The sequence below is a fragment of the Phymastichus coffea genome, unplaced genomic scaffold, assembly GCF_024137745.1.
Source record: "Phymastichus coffea isolate CEN01 unplaced genomic scaffold, Cenicafe_Pcof_1.1 PCOF00061, whole genome shotgun sequence".
In the NCBI taxonomy this organism is placed as follows: domain Eukaryota; kingdom Metazoa; phylum Arthropoda; class Insecta; order Hymenoptera; family Eulophidae; genus Phymastichus; species Phymastichus coffea.
In genome coordinates this window covers 1606145-1625554 of record NW_026706872.1, presented here as the reverse complement: position 1 = coordinate 1625554, position 19410 = coordinate 1606145, and the positions used below count along the sequence as shown (strand labels likewise).

Genomic DNA, 19410 nt, shown 5'->3' with positions numbered 1-19410 from the left:
ATTTTTAATTCATAGTTTGTCGAAGAATTTGAATATCCTTTGAAAATTATTCTGAATATTCAGTACGAGTCTGTACTTTAAATAAAATTGATGAGCTTTTAAATTTTTTCACAGCAAAATGTGCAGGTGTCTTGTTAATGTATCAAAATTTTAAGTTTGCTTTATTTTTAATACAATAAATATTTTTAATATTGTCGGTTTTTTGACTGAATATTCAAACATTGAATTATACCTGTAGTGGAAAAGTCTGACTTTCGATGACAATTGATACACTTGCGTAACTGGAATAGTCAGATTTGTCGCTTTAAATTTGATTAATATATTAATAAGTTTGACGTGAACGAAAAGCGAAAGTGAATATATTACCGCGGATGAATAGAATAGGCTGAGCAATGAGCATGCGTGCGAACGTCCAAGAGGGAGAACGATACGGATACGCACACGTTCGCTAGAGTGAATGCATGAGAGAGGGAGAGAGAGAGAGAGAGAGAGAGAGTTAAGTAAAGAGGGAGGAGGGAGAGAAAAAGCTAGATAGAATTGAGGGTGGGGAGGGCAAAAGGTGTCAAGGATGAAGAGCGCGTCAACGTAACGAGATTATACGAGAGACGGCGTAAGTCTACGATGCCTTTCTTTTATTTTCTAGCGTTAGGTACTGAAAATTGATTGCAAGTTTATCATATCAGACTGATCTATTTACAGATAAAACAATATTTAGCTATTTAGCAAAGAGTAAGTAATACGTTATAATATGTGTGTATCAGTTTAACTTAGAATAACTTTCACGTAAACTAGCGAAGTTTCCAAAGGAAAGTTTCACCAAGTCTCAAACTTACACGCCTAATCAATGAGCCACTTCCTCCGTTTCTCTTAATTGTTGATCCCAATTTTCACTCGGCAAATGTCTGTTTCTTACTGATTGGGATTGGCAGATATTGTATGATGTATGGCAACCAATCTATATATATGTACCTAAGCCACGTTAGTGTCAAATCATATAAATAAGAAATGATGCTTGTTGTTGATTAAAATTTTAAATGAGAATAAAGAAATAAAAATGCTAGTGAGAAAAACTATATATTTTTAGGTAATAAAATATTTCTGCAAACATCTTTGAGTGCCTATACTTTGTTAGACTAGGGGAACTAGGTGGGTAGTATTGGCTAGCCGTCAACATGCTTTCTATGTAGGTCAGGGCTGCTGCATTTGACGAGCACGCTGCTCTTCCTCTATGTATCGATACTTTGCTTCGAGCAGCCATCGGTTTCGGTACCCAACGATCTTCGCGTTATTAAATTATATATAATTTCAATATTGATTTTGTCTGTTGTGGTCATACCATGTTCTCTTTTAAGTGCAATATCAATTCATTCAAAACGATGTTACACACTCATGTAACATACCCTCATAATTTTGTTCAAAAAAATGTCGTGAATAATATTTCAATTGTAGAAAATTGTATTGATATTATTTATATAAAGGTATTTCTATGAATGCTTATTAAATTATGTGTGCTAAATTCTTAAGTACTAGATTCACTCTTTTTTAAACTGAAATTGAATAATGTTTAAGCGAAATTATCACAATTATGAAGAGCATATTTTTTTTTCTTTTCATTTTTAATGACTATATACAACAAGTGTCAATGCAGTCATTTGTTATCATATATAGTCATTAAAAATCAAAATAAAGAAGTGTGCTCTTTATAACTGTGATAATTTCGTTTAACATTGGTATTCGTAATATTATTCAATAGTTTTTTGAAGATCTGAAGAGGTCGACAAACCTTCCAACGAAACGTTATCCAGGAAAATATGTGTGAAGTTTCAACTATTTACTTGAGGGCTAGCTCTCAAATTTGGATGCAAACATTCAATTTTATATGAGCTAAAAATTTAATTTTATTACGACTTGGTAAAGTCATACAAAATGGATAATAAATATCGTAACTAAAGGAACCTATTTATTTATTAAGATGTACTTATTTATGATGAAATTTAGAATCTTCAACAACTTACGGCCATTCAAATGTAAATAATCGATAGATCAGGAAGAACAGTGATTGAAAGAAAACAAGAAAGAGAAGCATCAAATGGTAAGGAAAAAATTTAGATGAAGTTTGATTTTGGATATATTAGAATGCTAACTGCCAGGAAGAATTGGAATAAAACGAAATTTTCTTCATGTGTGGTTACTAACTAATTTCGTTTTTCAACAATGAAAAATGTATCCTTAAAGAAAGCACGTTTTAAATTATGAGTAAGTTTAGATAAAATAAATAGTAGGGTAGATCGACTGTTCACTTGTAATGATGAGCAAGCCTGTACGTAAATTATTATTTGGCACTCTGACATAGCTTCTTTATCATTTTCTTGTCTTTTGCATTTGCTACAGCATTAACGGCACTCGATAGCAAGCTTGACCTTCATGATACAGCTTGCGTAATACTTTTATCGGCCGAAATTATTACGCTGTTGGACACAACAATATGACTACATTCTTGCATGTTAATACTCTTTACATTTACCTAGTCTGCAAGCGTATTTCTATTTATGCTTAATATCATATAATTACCAAAGTGGTGATTTCATAACGATAAAATTTCATAAAATAACCTTTTTTTACATTTAAACATGTAAAAACTACATTGATGAAATATAATTAAATGTTTGAACTGACTTTTTAATCTGAACAAAGAGTATTAATAGTTCTTGTAGTATTTATTATTTTGAACCGGAGATTTGAATCAATAAATGAATTATAGGTTGATATATTTTTTTTACAATTACAGATTAGGTCGTGATAACATATTTCAGGTGGGTTCAATATTTAAGGTTTAAATGTATTTAGTTAATTAATTGTGTATTGTGTTATTAAAAAGAAAAGATAATAAAAACCAAATGATTATAATTGGCTGAGCTAGATACAACTGATAATAATGGTCTAATGGCAATTTGCGCAAACTCACAGTATCGTCTGATGAGATTTTTTTTATACGGTTTGGTTCCAGGTGGTCTAGATCTGGATTTAGTAGTTTGATTTTTCGCTTCGTTACTGCAACTCGAATCATCAGAATCTTCAGAGCTGCGCTCGTCATCACGTTCTCGCTCCTCGCCAGAAGATAGACTGGTTGCTGCAGCTACTTTGACGTTCATGAGAACGCGCAATCGTGAATTTTTTCGCTCTTGTTCATGCTCATGCTCGCTTGAGTTGCTTGCGGATTCATCATCTAAATCTCTGCATTGACGAACGAGCTGTGGGTATTCGCCAACGCGAACGCTCAAGTCTAACGGCTGCTCTTCCGGCATCTTCTTCACCATTTGGATGCACTTATTTATTCACTGAAGTGAATTTCATTCGCCTTTTCTCTATTTACCTTCAACTTTTTTCCTTTCTACCGTCGCTTGCACTTTCACATATCGTGATGCCGTATGGTCCAGCTTCCACGATATGATTCGTGGCTGTCACTTCCACAGTAAGGATGCATTGTACTTTCGCACTACTTCAAACATCAGTTACTCAAGTTAGAGGTTCGCCGTTGAAAAATAGCCAAGTCACAAGAGCACAATTGCATACTCAGACATATCACACAGTAACACTAGCAAAGGCAATTTAGTGAAAGACAATGACTGATAAAATGCAGTTTGTTCATTCAAAGTTTGCGGCTGTATTTAACTCCGGCCATAACGAATCACTGCTTTCGCCCAAGAACTGATTATTCTTCACTTTTGTCTCACACGCGCACATTACCCATCACTTTTTCTCAGAGCATTGTAATATTATTTTTTACCTTTTAATCTCTGCTTTATTATACACACATCTGTACGAACAGCCTACGGGCAACGCTTGCCGGTGGCACACTGACTGACTCGAGCCACGAAACCGGGCTAGTCCGCTAGTCCAGGCGCGCTTTCCCTCTCTCTCTCTCTCTCTCTCTCGTTCTCTCTACTTCTCTCTTCCTCTTTTGCAACTCCCTCCAGACGAGCTTGGCGCTCTCCCCTCTCTTTGCTATTGCTGCAGCAAGATCGGCGACGCGCCGAGTTGGCCACAACGTTCGAGTTTGCTTGTATTCGCTGCGAAAGCAACAGTGCGCACTTATGCACAATCAACAAGCCCGATTGCCACTGTCGTTGCTGCATTCGGCTATACTCGGTCATTATCGGGCTTTGTCGCTGTTAAACAGCAATCGCAACACCGTTCAACATGAAATTGCGCGGAAGCTTATTTTACCCTCATAGCTTTATGCATGCAGATCATATTTAAAATTTTCTATTATTCATTCACATTATTATTTTCTATGTTCATTTACTGAAAGCATAGTCATTTTTTATTTATTATTGTAGTGATGTTTAATAGTCAAGCATGAGATCGATTATCTTTAGTTTTAACTGATTATTCAGCAGATTTGAATATTTTGAATAATTTCTTTATTACCTCATTGAATGAGTTTTTGTTTGTATGTTTGAATTTGTATTATTATTAAATTTATAATAATATTATTTGAGAGTATGCTTTTACTAAAATTCATTATTTGGGAAACATCGCTCTGTATATCACACTTACTTCAAAGAATGTTCTATAACTAGTTATATATTTACCGTAGGAAATAGACACACCAGATCATGGGAAGATTATTTGTATAGATTATTCTGTTGGAAAAGTGAAATGAGTAAAAATAAATGAGTAAAACCAAAAGAAGAGAGTGCGCAGTTATGTTGCATTAAGTGACGATTCAGGCCGAGACCAACAAGCGCACTTTTCCTCGAGTCGTTTCTCTCCGCGGTTAAGTGATCGCTTTTCCTTTTCTCCTTTCATCTTCATTCAATAAAAACTTAAGAGTCTTACAAATTAATTTTTGTTCTTTCTCCGTGCGTGAATGTTCTAGTTTCTCATGTTAATACTAAGATTAAATCAAGTTTCGCATACTTTGTCAAGAAAAAATTTACCGTAGTTTGTAATAAAAATTGATATCATTGTTAAATTAACAGGAACGCTTCAAAAAGTACATCAAAATAGTAGTTGATAAATTTATGAAATATCTGTTTAAATAATAGCACCTTTGACCGTTGACCCATTTATGTTACAAAGATAAGAAATAAATAGCATAAAATATGATTAGATTTTTTAAACTGCTTTGAAAAAATAGTAAAACATTATATTCAATCTCAAACTATAGAATTCGTTATGATCCGCACTAAATACCGCGAAGGAGCCATCGCACTCGCATATTCGCACGGTTTTCCAAGGACACGGACAAGATCAGATGCTTAAAAAATCCCTATGGATGTTTCTCTCTCTCTCTTTCTCTTGTTCTTGCTCTTTTTTGCTCCCTTCTATCTTTCTACCTTCCTCCCTCCTACCGTTTCCCCTTATTCTTCTTCTTGCTCTATTCATTTAACAACCTCTCTTTTTGCAATTCCCCTCTTTCCTTTTCTCTATAATCTTCTTTCCAGCGAGAACCGGAAAGATTCTCTGGATCCGCTATACGCGGTTTCCAAGGTCCACCAATGCAACTCACGAGTACTGACGTATATGCAAGATATTATTCGACTCACACATGCTATAGAATATTAAAATAAGAACAAATGAAATATTATTATCTTAGCGCTAACTCGTGATAGAGAGCAGATACTTAATAAAAATATTTTAGTTTCGCCAATCAAAATAAGTATATTTTATAGTCGTTATACTGATTTCAACGTTAGATTCAGAATAAAAGTACAACCAAGCAGATATAACAAGCACACGCAAGGTTACTCTTGCCTCTGGTAAGTTACGGCTAGTTGCATGTGCATCGTTAGCTGAACTTTTGTGTGTGTGTGTGTGTGTGTGTGTGTGTGTGTGTGTGTGTGTGTGTGTTTTATATATATATATAACACCTAAAAAGGGGAAGTGTAGTTACTATAACAGCCAACATTGGCAGGATGATGACGACGCCGAAGAGGAGAAGAAGGAGGAGGAGGAGGAAAAGAAGGAGGAGGAAGATAGAGAAAGAGAGAACACCGGGATGTAGCGAGGGGTGCCGGAGGCAGACGAACGTGAGGTGCAGCGAACTCTTTCAAGGCCTGCCCCTACCAACTAACTTGGTTTCTCCCCTCTTGTCATACTTGCATACGTGTGCACACACATAGGTATACTCGTTTATGCCAGTGCAGAAAGCACAACTTGTATACCGAGTTTAGTTTAATACACTTGCTTCATCAACTACGTTTACTAAATATCTATATATCTTTTTACTTTTCCTTTTTAGGCTGGCATTTGCATTTTTTAAATTTTACTTTGTTGGTTTTATTTAATTATCCCTAGTTTATTTCATTTTTGTAATGGTCCATTTACCTTCTTTTTTATTCGTGCAGGTTATAAATTACTCTCGATACTTCTTTCTCCAGATCGGTAAACATTCTTTTCGAACATTCATTGAAGAGTTTTAAAAAGAATAGCAATAGATGGAGGGATATAGATAAATACGGCATATTATATTAAATAAATATCAATTCAAACATTTCAATGTTGGGCATAAAAATATAACTACTATGATGATAATAATAAATATTTAGATTTGGATTAATGTATTTATACTCCTTTATATGCGTATTCGTTATATAAACTTAATCCAAGTATCCATATGTCATATTTGACACAAAACATTACGTCAACAAATATAACATAAAACCAAATCTGTTATATATTAGTTCTATTTAACTAATTTGATTTTATGTAATAAATATTTTATTATAATAAAACGTTGAAATTCATCGAAGATTTTTCACATTTAATGCGAACGTAATAAGAATAATCGATAAGATTGAACCGTAATAAGAGACGTTATTTGTTCAATACAAGTACTGCTATATTTTTGTTAAAATTATTACGATAATTTTGAAGTAGCATGATTATAATAATATGACCGAATATTTTTTTGAAAAATATGTTATAATTTCTGTTAGCGTAGAGTTGTGGGCTGAGCACAAGCTCACTCATAGTCTTCGCTCTATGCACACATCAAGCAATACACGAAGCAAGCTAGCCCTGGCCTAGATAAATGCTCGAACGTCGCGACTTACTCTGTCTACTCGGTCGCTCTCACTGCAGCTCATTCTTAGTAATACTATTGCAGAACTATAAGTGCATGTATATAGTACCGATGTACATGTATATAGCTATCTTGCATAGACTAAACATTTAAGACAGCCAAATACACCTATTGACCTGTTCCTCATTTATGATGGCACGTTTTTATTACTGTATAATGTTCCTAGTAATTAATTTACCTGTGATTTATTTAACTAAAATTTTCACATTTTGTTATTGCATACTTGCTAACTTTTTTTTAACTTTAGTAGCAAAATATTAAAGATTTCACATTTTTTAGTGATATTGTATTTAAGTTGTGATAAACAAATCGAAAATACTCCACTGTTTCGACAACGAGTAGTTTTCTAGTTGTAAAAAAATTTCGATTTGCTAATTTCAATTCAAATATACGACTTTTTGAGTCGTTTTCAATACATTTGATATTGTATTTAATTATAAATGTTAAAAAATATGTATTTACTCTAAAATTATAGAAATTTTTATATATATTACAAGATACAACACTTAAAAATATCAAAAAATGTCAAGTTCATATTTTAAAACCAGTCTGATAATTATATGACAGCCCATTCAAACCAAATCGTCTATTTGTAACTGTTTTCCTTTGTTATTAAAAAATTAACTAATAGCTCGATTTGTTGGATGCGCTTGCGCTTCTGTTGCACGTGGTAAGAGTGCAAGTGTGTCAAGGCGCGACCTGAATTTTCTCATTCCTCTCTCTCTCACTCGCGTTCCCTCGTTTACCTGCTATGCTGTACGTACGACGTTGACGATGACTTGAGTACGCAATTCCAAAACTACACTTTTACGCTCTCACTTTCCAATAGAATCTATTAGTTGTAATATTAATTATGCTAATTGTACATATTAAATATTACTGCTTCAAAGTCGTTTTTGTCTTTTCTAAATAAAAATTTTGTTTTTTATCTTGTCGCTAAACACAATGAACAAACATTACATCTTCATCTATTATATAATAACAAAATTAAATTTTAGAATCATGTAATTTTTAGAAACATTTAAGAAATGATATAAAAAATTTCGTAATGTAATTTTACAACGTTTTTGTCTTATTTCAAATGAAATTGCCAAATAACACAGGCCGACAAAATTTTAAAATGACGAAAAAATCTAGAAACGTGATAGTATAGTAATTTCTGTAGGTTTTCGAAGCGTTCACTCCGAATCTGACTTTAAAATTGAGCTATTACTTGAGGTTTTCGACATATCCTAACCTAAAAGTACGAAAATCACGATATTTTGCTATGTTCGAGATTGTGTAACGCCGTGAATAAATGTTTTTTTTTCCAAAAACGAATGGTCATGACAATGCAGCTTTTTGTCCACTAAAACCTATTTTTTAGATTAGAGTTGTCTTTTTTTTTCTATCAAAATATTATTCAATGAAGTTACGTGCTTTAGCTGTTTCGCAGCAACATTAAAAGAGCTTAATCGTCAAATACGTGTATCTAGCATACTCTAGACCCTTGAACCCCAATTGCCTTGACTCCTGACCGCTGTACTTGCGAGGCTATAACCCTAGACTATTGAATTCCAATTGTCTTAACCCAACCTCCACTTCTGTAATCTATGACCATATAACTTCAGATTTCTGAACCCCAATTGCCTTAACTCCCAATCCCTCAAACATGTAATTTTAATTTTTTTGCGAAACTGCTCAAGTACTTAACATTAATGATATCTCTGACAGAAAAGATATCTTTAATTCAAAACATGGGGTTTAAAGGGCAAAAGTGCGGTTTAACGAGAGTTTTTCTGGTTTTTGGAAAAATAAATTTATTTACAGTATTGCATAACCTCATACATAGTAAATAGTCGTGATTTTTGCACATTTAAGTGAGGTTATTTTGAGAACCTTACGCCGCGGATCAATTCTCAAGCCGAATGTATTCGGATTCAGCTCATCGAATACATTCGGAAATTTAATGTGGAGTTTTTAGGTTTTATTGGATATCAGCCTGTGTAATCTATATGGAGAAACAATCAATGCCAACAGCATCAACAGAGTACTTAGTAAAAATGATACAAACAATACGTAATAATCATATTTATATAAATGGAGATAATACTTTTTTACAGAATTCGAAAATTAATTGGCCTTTCGACATGTTGCGTAGCCGAAAATGGCATATGCAATTACAACGCAACCATACACCAGTAAAATCATAATATTTAGTAAATTGCATTAAATAAATTAACAGAATAACAATAAGTTTTTCTTGATAAGCTTTTTGAAGCCGGTAACATTATAAAAGTCTTTTCATTGTTGACTGACTTGTAAATACTTTCCAATTAAAAGATATCATCATGAATCTTTTTAAAAACCAAAAAAGAAAACTTCCAATTTTGACTGTTTCACATTGAACAGTCTCCTTAGTCTTAATGCAGAACTATAAAAGTTAGTTATATATACAATTAAGCTCAATTAATGTATCAACTTTTCTTAGATTGTAACCAATCGAAATTAAAATAAAAAGTATGCATTTTTATTTTGATTTAAAAATTTATGTTAAATACTATTAATTTTTTCAATATTTTTCTTAATGAGAGGTGACTATATAACGCATAAATTAATATTGGTAGAACACAGGTTCAAGCCGTTATAAAATATAAGACGAAGTCTATCCTAAGTTGACTATACAAGAAAGGTTATTTAATAATTATCCATTATTTGTAGAATAAAATGTCTTATAATAATTTAAATATGCAATATCAACTCGACTATTATCATCCAAGATTTCAGGAATAAAATTCAAAAGAATCAACAAGTTAATAACAGTTGATTTATCTCTCACAAAACCAATAACATATTCAACAATAATTTCGTGAATTAAATAGTCGGTTAGTTTATGAGTAATAATGGAATCAAATAACTTCATAAATAACTAATTCTAGAAAATAGTACAGTTTGATTATCTTGTTTACTAGCCATTTATGGATAGGATTAATAAAATATTTCTTCCAAACTTCTATGAAAGTAATTTATTTTTTTTACACCTAATTATAAATCAGCGCTATAATGTAAATAATATTTTGGATTTAGAAGTACAAAATACTATGTATATATATAATATTATATATAAAAATTTTTATTTAAAATATACTACCGTAAGCAATTTTATTTTAAACTTTATATTACTGTTACATAAACATTTCAATAGGAATGACCAAAACTACATCATTTAAAAAATTCAATTTTTAATATTACTATTACATAACGCTATTAATATTATGAGTATCTATAAACGTATATAATTTAAAATTAATTAAAAAAATTTATTACTATGATAAGTAAACTTCACGAATTTATCTGTTAAAGCAAAAAATTAGACCGAAATTTAGGAAGTATCGATTGATATCTATTTGTTAGAGTTTTTTTACCAGGATATATTCAGTGTCTTACAACAAAGTAAGCCCTTGAATCAACTTAAATATAATATATAAATATAGATATATATGAATAGCTATATATAGTTATTACATGGTTAAATATTATTCCACCTGAATAATTACAAGAAATTAAAATATTTTGTCTATGATCTTAGTTCAGGAAGTAAATTTAAATATCCCTTGAAAGAAGTGAAAGGATTCGTGATATGTTTTATTTAAACTATTAAATGATTCGACTTTTCAATGATTATATTTATGGAATACAATGTACCCTTTCTTTAAAAAATGATGATTCACCGACATCCAATATTGTGATTGGTTGATGCTAAAAAAGAGCGCAAAATTTTGAATTTTCTTATACTTCGACATATTTTATATTCTTTTATACAATATAATTTATTTCAAAATTACATATCTAGAAGTACGAGATTTATATGTCTGTAGTAAATTCAATTTATGAATAATTAATATGAATAATAATGTTCAAAAATATAAATGTGTTATTAATAAATTGTTTTAAGAACATAACAAGTTGTTTTGAAATTTTAAGTACATATTGATAATTTTAAAACCTTCTATGCTATTAAAATTAATATTGTCTTAAAAGGCTATAGCTGCGGTACGAAGGCTATAAGGCTATAAGATGGTACAATCTGCTACTCGGCTAGATTCTTATTTGGAATTGAGCACTCGAAAGTACATATTTAGAAACTTCTTTAGCCAAATTTTGTGCTCCCTATGTAGCTCCAAGGGTCTCCTATTGCAAAAAAAGTGTTAATTCAAAAAAAAATTTTCCTGAGCTATCTTTTACTTTAAGAAATCTCAAAAAATTCATGAGCATACATTTTTATATCCAAAAATACACGAATTTTTTTTTCAGATTTTTTGGAACAAATTGAGCTTAGGAAAAATATTTGAATTATTCAAAGAATCTTTGAGTTATGTAAGTGGGTCCAGGTTTGCCTTTTTCAGACCGGAACATGCTCAAAATTCGAAAAAAGAAAAAAAAACGTTTTTTGGTGTTTCCCTCCATGTTTTTAGATCATAAACTCAACGGCATGTTAATAAATAACGATTTTTAATACATTTTTTCGTTATTTCTAATGACGGGATCAGGTTTGCCATTTCCAGCTTAGAATAGTTTAACATACGATAAACCCTTTTTTTAAATATTTTTTCCCGTTTTTAGTACATAACCACCACTGCATGAGAATGAAGAACAATTTTTCATCTATTATTTTACGTTTTTTCTAAAAGCAGGGTCATGTTGGCCATTTTCAAACCGAAACATAGTCTAAATTTGAAAAAACTGCATTTTCCGGTGATTTTTGTTCATATTTTAAGCTCATAACATCATTTACATGTGACAAATAACAATTATTATTTCGTCTCCCCCTTTATTCGAGTGGTAATTATCTATTTCGGATGAGAAATCAATGAATATTTCTTAACATTTGCTAGCGACTATTGGTAAAGGGGTAAATTCTTCTTTTTCTTTCGAATGCAAAACAATGTGTACTTGACTTCCGAGCCTCACCGTAGATATTCTTGTCTGGTGAAATAAGCTTCTCGTCCATACGGCGATAATAAATCGCCACTACCTTGGCCAAGGATTTGTTCAGCAGCAGTTGACGATGAACGATTCACGGTCGTAGGAATTGTTTCACAGAAGAAAGGTGTCTCAAGTCAAGCGTTATATATACACAAAAGCGTGCCCCTACCAAACTATAGTACCGCGTCCTCACTATCGACGCAGCGGCGCTTATTTCAAACGACTCTTACAATTTTTTTTTCAATTGTTATTAATAATAATAAAATTTTATTAAATTACAAAATTACAAAATAGTAAAAAATGTTCAAAATCACATTACAAAAATAGTTTCAGTTTTAGTATTCGTCACTATCGTCATTTATTATGGGTTCAGTATCTGATATGATAAATAATTCTGAAAATATTTTTGCTGGTCTAATAATTTTTTACTTATACCTTGCATTGCTAAGATAATATATAATTACGGCAATGTGAGAACAGGATCCTACAGTTCTTAATCCATTGGCACAGTCACAAACATGACGCAAAATATCGCTGTACCCAATTAAATTAGATTTGTTTTCGATATAACATTTGTAGGTCTTACTATTTATGTGTCTTGACATAATTAAAACTTTAATGATCTTGGGTTTCATCCTAATTTACTCCAAATTAATATTATTATTATAATCTACCAGCTCGGCTAAGTAGCAAATGGCTTGAACTAACTGATAGGTCCCTGAAAAAAATACTTTAAGGTCCCTTTCAGTCATCTCTGGGAAATCTTCAATTTCTTAGCAGTTAATTTTACCGCAGTATTGGGCCGCATGAAACATCTAGCTGTCTCAGCTTCTAATATTAATGTATTTAAGCGTTTAAAAGTGTTATTGAGAAAACATGCAATCTTAGCATATGAACCAACTTTTAGTATGAGTTTATTGTCCAATTGCTGGTGAAGGAGCTGGTATTTTTTGCTAAGAATGCCGTGAATTGCCTTTACAACTCATGTCAGTTTTGTGACGAAGCGAGATTCATTGGATTCAATCGCACTTAAATTAGACCTTTTTCCTTTTAAGGCTGACATCAGAACCTTGAATGCGAGACTTTCTAGATAGAGTATGACATCCCTCAAGCTTCTGGTCACAATGCAAATATTACCTTCCTTCATGATAGCTATTATACCAACTAGATCATCTATTACTTTTCTCATAATACTTACGTCGTTTTCGGTGGTTCAAAAAGGACTAGGGAGATCTACCACAAATCCGCCAATAGCGAATATTTCTTCTGATTACAATATGACTTACGTTGATAATCATTATTTTAATTTTTTTAATAACGCACGAATAAAATCAAAATCACGATATAAGTTGTACTTCTATATAGATACAAATGTTGTGATTTTAATTAAAAATATATTTAAATTTATATATTCAGTAAGATCCGTTTATAGAAAAATGGTAGTTCCCACTGTGAAAAGAGAGACACAACTAAGATGAAAAATATCTTATGAAACTTATTTTAAAAACAATGTTCCCGATAAATATAAAAATGTAATCTAATCGTTTAATCTAGCTTAGCTGCTCAAGTGTCTCTGGACTCCGCACTGGTAGGTAATGGGGTACTTTAAAGCACGTTACATTTTTGAAAGTAATAGTCAAGTTAAGAAATGGTAACGTTTAAAGAACTTTGAATATTGATTATTGTAATTTGAATGAATCGGTGCCAAACGATTTTGTGAGAAAAATGAGAATTCAATATACAACGTGCACTATTTAACCTCTTTCGGCCGTAACCACCACTCTCTATACACCGATTTTTGAATACTCATAACTAATGTTACAGGCGTAAAAAAATTGTGAAATCCATATTTGAAAACTTAAGAAATGCTTTTTTCGATGGTGCACACGAAATTTTGTAAATAAATTGTTTATCCAAGTAAAATGCAGTTTAAAAAAAAAAGCTCGAATTTTTCACCCTTTTTTTTTAAATCGAGTTTTCAAAAGGTTTTCTGTACGAAATTATGTTGGAACCTCACTAAACTGTAGAATAAATGTTTAGAATTGACGAATACATGATTCTCGGATTGATTTTTCACCTGATAGTGTCCAAAATAGCGTCTCAAATGCGTAATTTTTTCCGTTATGTTCATAAATTTTTTTCGAAAATACTAAGAGCTTATAAAAAAAAATACCAAGAAAGGAATAGTTTTTAGAATCATGTAAGGAATACATTGGAATTATTTCAAAGGTTTTCAAGAAAATTTGTTGCTTTTGCTGTTGGTCAATTTTGCAAAAATAAAAAAATTGTTAAAAAAATTCGAAAAAATTCATTAGATAATTATAAGAATATTTTATTTTCATACGTTCTTGGACGTAAATTTGTTGCACTTTTGTTGAAAACTCCAGTTAATTGAAAAGATTTGGAAGAAAATCACAAAGCAAAGACTAAATAATGTTAAAGACCATTCTATCAAAGACATAAAAAAAGCTTTCCGCATGTTTTTTCAAACCTTAGTTTATATTTATCCTATTTTACAAACTAAACTCAACTGTTAGTACGAAATTTTTAAGATACAAATACCGTTAGAAGATTTTTAAATAGACTGTACTGATTATACATTATGTTTTATTAATTCTTATCAACAATCATATACAATATTTAAATTGCTTCTAAAGATCATTTTAAAGTAACGGGCTCTTTCGTTGATCATATATGCGAAGCTGGCATTTCAAGATGCCGATTTTCTTTTAAACATAAACCATAACACTACAACGAAGGATAAACATAATCTAAAATTCTAGATCCATGAGTTTTAGTACTATACTATAGCACCTATATATATGTATATATAAGAGTGAGAGAGAGACGTTACAAAAATGATTTATATTTCTATGTATTATTTTTTATTGAATGATTTTTAAGCGAACCTCAAAGGAAATGTAAGTTTATTAGAAAGCCAGACACCTTGAAATTATCGAAAGAGAGATTAAAAGCTACTACAATATAGCAGTAATATAAATCAACTCCAAAAGTAAAAAAGTTCAATTATGAAAACAAAAAGTGGTAATTTCGTGCAAAAATTAGGATATGGAAAAATCCAATAAAAATATGTCAGGAATAATGATAACTGATATCATATATATGAAGCAACTCGAGATTTTGCATCAGTTTTTTTATAAGGGGTCAAAGTCTGCAAAAGCAGATTTTTCAAGTCTGTAAGCCGCAGTATACATTTCAGATGAAAGTTCTAGAAACATGAAAAAGTTACGATTCGAACCATTGCGCGTTTACTGCCGTTCCTTAGTTTTTTCATGAAATAACCAATAACCCTCGAAAAATCACCATTTCTATCATATCGAATATTCATTGCAAAAATTACTTTTTTAATGGTTATTGCTGTTAAGAGAAAACTCTTATATATTTATAAAATGATCTTTTGTGCGATTGAATATGCTAATTATTCACTGAGATGTTCTAATTAGTTAACTAAGGTGGCCAAAGTACGTAGCTATAATTTTTTTTGGTTGAAGTAATTGAGTTCCAAGACGGTTCATATTATTTGTCGAAATGTCATTTTTAATATTTTTATCGTGGTAAATGGAAAAATTTCATTTCAACCCCTTATTTCAAACTTCAAAAAAATCAACACTTTTTTCGTCATAAACAAACACATTTATATTGTAAATGTGTTTCTTTTTCCCTATATATTGTAAAAATATAATAATTTCAAATTTTAGCTTAATACATCATAACGAATTTATGAGAGGTGCTGATCTCCACGATCAGCATTTTAATCGTTTATTACCTTCCATAAAATCTAAGATGTGGAGCTGGATCCCTTTTCTAAAAATTTTTACAAACTTCCATTACTAACACCACTGTACTATATAATATCGCGAGAGATAACAAATAAAAATTTAAAACTAAAGACTTTTCATTGGCAATATATGAAGAATAGCTTTTCAAAGCATCGGCCACAACTGATCACAGCCTAAAAGTTTCGAGCACAGTGTCAATATTTCAATATTTCCAATATGAGAGATGTGAAATAAAAACAAGAAATTTCTGTAAGATTTGCCAATCGTATACTTGTAAAGAATGTTTGAAAAAAAAAGAAATTTGTAGAAACCGATTTACAACAGCAAAAAGATTGATCGAGAACGATGATAAACATTGCGGAAGTATTAGCCGAAGTAAAAAGAATTTTGCAAATGCTTTATGTAATGCTTAAACCCAAAGGTTCTACCAAAAGTGCAAAACTTATATTTGCAAAACAAGCTCAGTTATATATCATAAATAACATTTTACAAATAAAAAAACTATAAAAATATTTAAAAAATATATTTAAAAATTATAAAACAAATAAATAAATAAAATGAAAAAAAAACACCAAAAGGTTCTCGATAAATGTCTACCTCCATGCAGTGAGAGCTGGGACCATTTTTTTTTAAATAGCTAAAGGCGTTCTTACACAAGTGTTTTATAAAAAGAAGCTACCCGTTTTTTTATTTCTAATTTTGATTATTTATTGTAAAATTGTTTAAACAATTTTTGCAAAATGGAATAACAAGTAACACTAATCTATTGTCGAGGCCAAAATAACAGAAAAATGTAGAATACATTTTTTTCGATCCGAAAAGCTTAGATTTTCTGCAATCACGCTATAATCAAATGGAATATATGTATATCGACGCAAAGATGTTTATAACGCAATTGCAAAAAAACTAAGCCTCGGATCGAAATATTGTATTCCACGTTTCCTGCTTAGGTCAATCTTTAAAAGCGATTGGTAGCATTATTTCAATGATTTTGCAGAAGTTTTTTCAATTTGTTTAAATAATTTTGCAATAAATAATCAGATCGTGAAATGAAGAAACATGGGTACTTTCTATTTGACTTTAAAATATATTCCAGTGGTTAGTTTTTTGATAAAGCCATTAGTTTAGTAGTGAGACGTAATGCATAAATTTATTATAAAGGGACAACTTTAGGGGTAGTACTACCTCTTACGATCAAAATTTGAACCCCAGAACTCTCGAATTTTGTTCGCTAGCCATTTTGAGCCGGACATTTTATGGTTTCAGCATATTTCTAAACCGTTTTTCGGTCGAAAAAATGAATTTTCCAAACAAATTATTTCTGAAAAATAACATTTTTTTATTAAACCACCGAAAAGATAGCTAAAAATGAGTTTAATAAAATTTTCGTTGGCACCATTTGTAAGAGCACTCTTGAAAATAGCCGGATATTTTTCGACAAAAAAAAATGTGAAAGATGTCCGCACTCAAAGTCGACGGACGAAAACGGACGTTTCGTTCGAATAAGGGTTAAGAGTGATCGTGATGTAAATATCGATTACGCCTCATAAGAATGTTCATAAAATACGTAAGTATGGATTCTCAATAATATACTTATCCGAATAGATTCATAGAATATTACCTTATTGATTGGACTTTCTAAGAAGATAAATTTTCATTTTTTATTTCTAAAACTCTACAAACTACAATAGCTCAAATTATGTTAACTTTTATGTCGACAAATGAAGTAACTATTAGCGTAACGTGGGTTCCATTGAAATGAAACTTTCAAGAGAAATGCGCTATTTATGACTTTTACACTTTGTAAGTAATTACTGGTAAATATTTAAATGACCTGTCTTCACAATGAAAATAATTACTCGTTTGTGTAAATTTATGTAACAACAGAAGTAGAAGCAACGTCGTATTTAAGCAGTTACTAGTAAATCATCTCGTTCGAATTCTAGTTTGGAGTTATCTTATTAGCTCGTGAGGTTTTTATATTTATAGTTTAATTATTATTTCAAATTTTTTTAAGCGCACCGCGAAATTTCATAGCTATATAATATTTATGTTGTTAAAATTCGCATTACAAGCACTATTTAACATTCTTAATAATTCCACTGATGTAATTCGCTACCTTATTCGTAAAATTATACAAACGTAATATGAGTTTTCTGGTCACGCAACAAGTAGACTGAGATTCGTAAAAACCACAATAACTTTTTCATTTATAAGATGTAATGTAATAAGAGCCAAAAGTATTCTCTATGCTTTAAATTATCTATTTATGCATAGTTTTGAACTGTAATAAGTGGTGATGTGGTTCATTTACTATTTATTTTATGTACGGCATAAAAAGTAGTTACATTTTATTATTAGATTAAGAAAACCATGTACGTTTATTGTTTGTTAAAAATACCAAATGGGAAAAATAATATAAATGAATTGTTAAACTAACGGAGCATATATACATATGATAAAAATAAACTAATATAGTTTATTAAATTTATTTTTGTTTTTTTTTTCCTATTACTAAATTAAAAATCTGTACCCAGCATTGAAAATAATAATAAATGTTCAAAAGATATATTTTTACACATTTCTTGACTTTTTTAAGATAACATAAAGTGGACTTCCCGAAATCTTCATATTTATCGTGTTTTTAAATTTTATCACCGAAGTTAATTTTAACGGACATTCCCAAGTTACCGACAGAAATTCTCTTCTTAATACTTCGTAATCAATGATTTATTTGAATAAAGAAACGAAATTTAAAAACTGACAATTTTTATATTGTTTGAATAATTAATTGGCTTAGCTAGTTTATACTAGATAATTACATAAATAATTGTAATTAGTAGTATGTATGACCATAATAAAGTTCAAATAGAAATTTTACTCTAGAAATATCTTTTCTAAATCTACTTGATTTAATATTGATCAACGTATTCTTAAATGCGTAAGTAAATAATTTGTTTCATCATAATTTTTATTATAAGTATGCAATAATTAAGAAATTATTACAATGTTACTGTGTACTCTAAGCGTGGGTTGGATGTCGTGGAATCTTTTAAAAAATAAACACTGTATCAAATTCTGGCTAAGTGCAACGACGGTGCAACAATATAACATCGGGGGACCTTTGCAGCTTGCATATTCTTCATGCCCACTGGCATTATCGATTTTGTCGGCAAAGAAGGGATTTTAGAAAAATTCTGGACAAGTAATCAAAATAATTAATAATAGTCGTAAGTACCTATTCGGAATTTTCAGAAATATGTTCTAAATTTGAATCTCTTTAATCAGAAATTTTTACGACACTTGAGATTCAAATCTGGCAAATAAATTAATGTGTCATAAATATAACAAAAATATAGCATTCAAAATTTTGTATTTTAAAAAAAGAGATTCAAATTTGAAATATATTTCAGGAGATTTCAAATACTTACGAAAATTATTAAATATCCAGAATTTTAACAAAATACCTTCTTTTTCGATAAAATCGACATTATAGGTCGATAAAATCGATACATATGCGCAGATGCTATAATATTATTATTGCTTGAAAAACAT

General features: G+C 30.6%; 1 protein-coding gene across 5 annotated transcripts in view; it reads right to left on the bottom strand.

Moving 5' to 3' along the window:
- LOC131666872 (ecdysone-induced protein 74EF-like) overlaps nt 1-19410 on the bottom strand; it is a 118957-nt gene that overhangs the window by 15670 nt on the left and 83877 nt on the right. The window contains exon 1 of one of the 5 annotated variants that reach the window (XM_058939886.1): nt 2966-3835. The exons of the other annotated variants lie outside the window; for them this stretch is intronic. Coding sequence (XP_058795869.1) covers nt 2966-3317 — 352 coding nt within the window. The 5' untranslated portion in view covers nt 3318-3835. Of the gene's footprint in view, nt 1-2965; nt 3836-19410 lie in introns of those variants that run through there. 5 annotated transcript variants of the gene reach the window in all.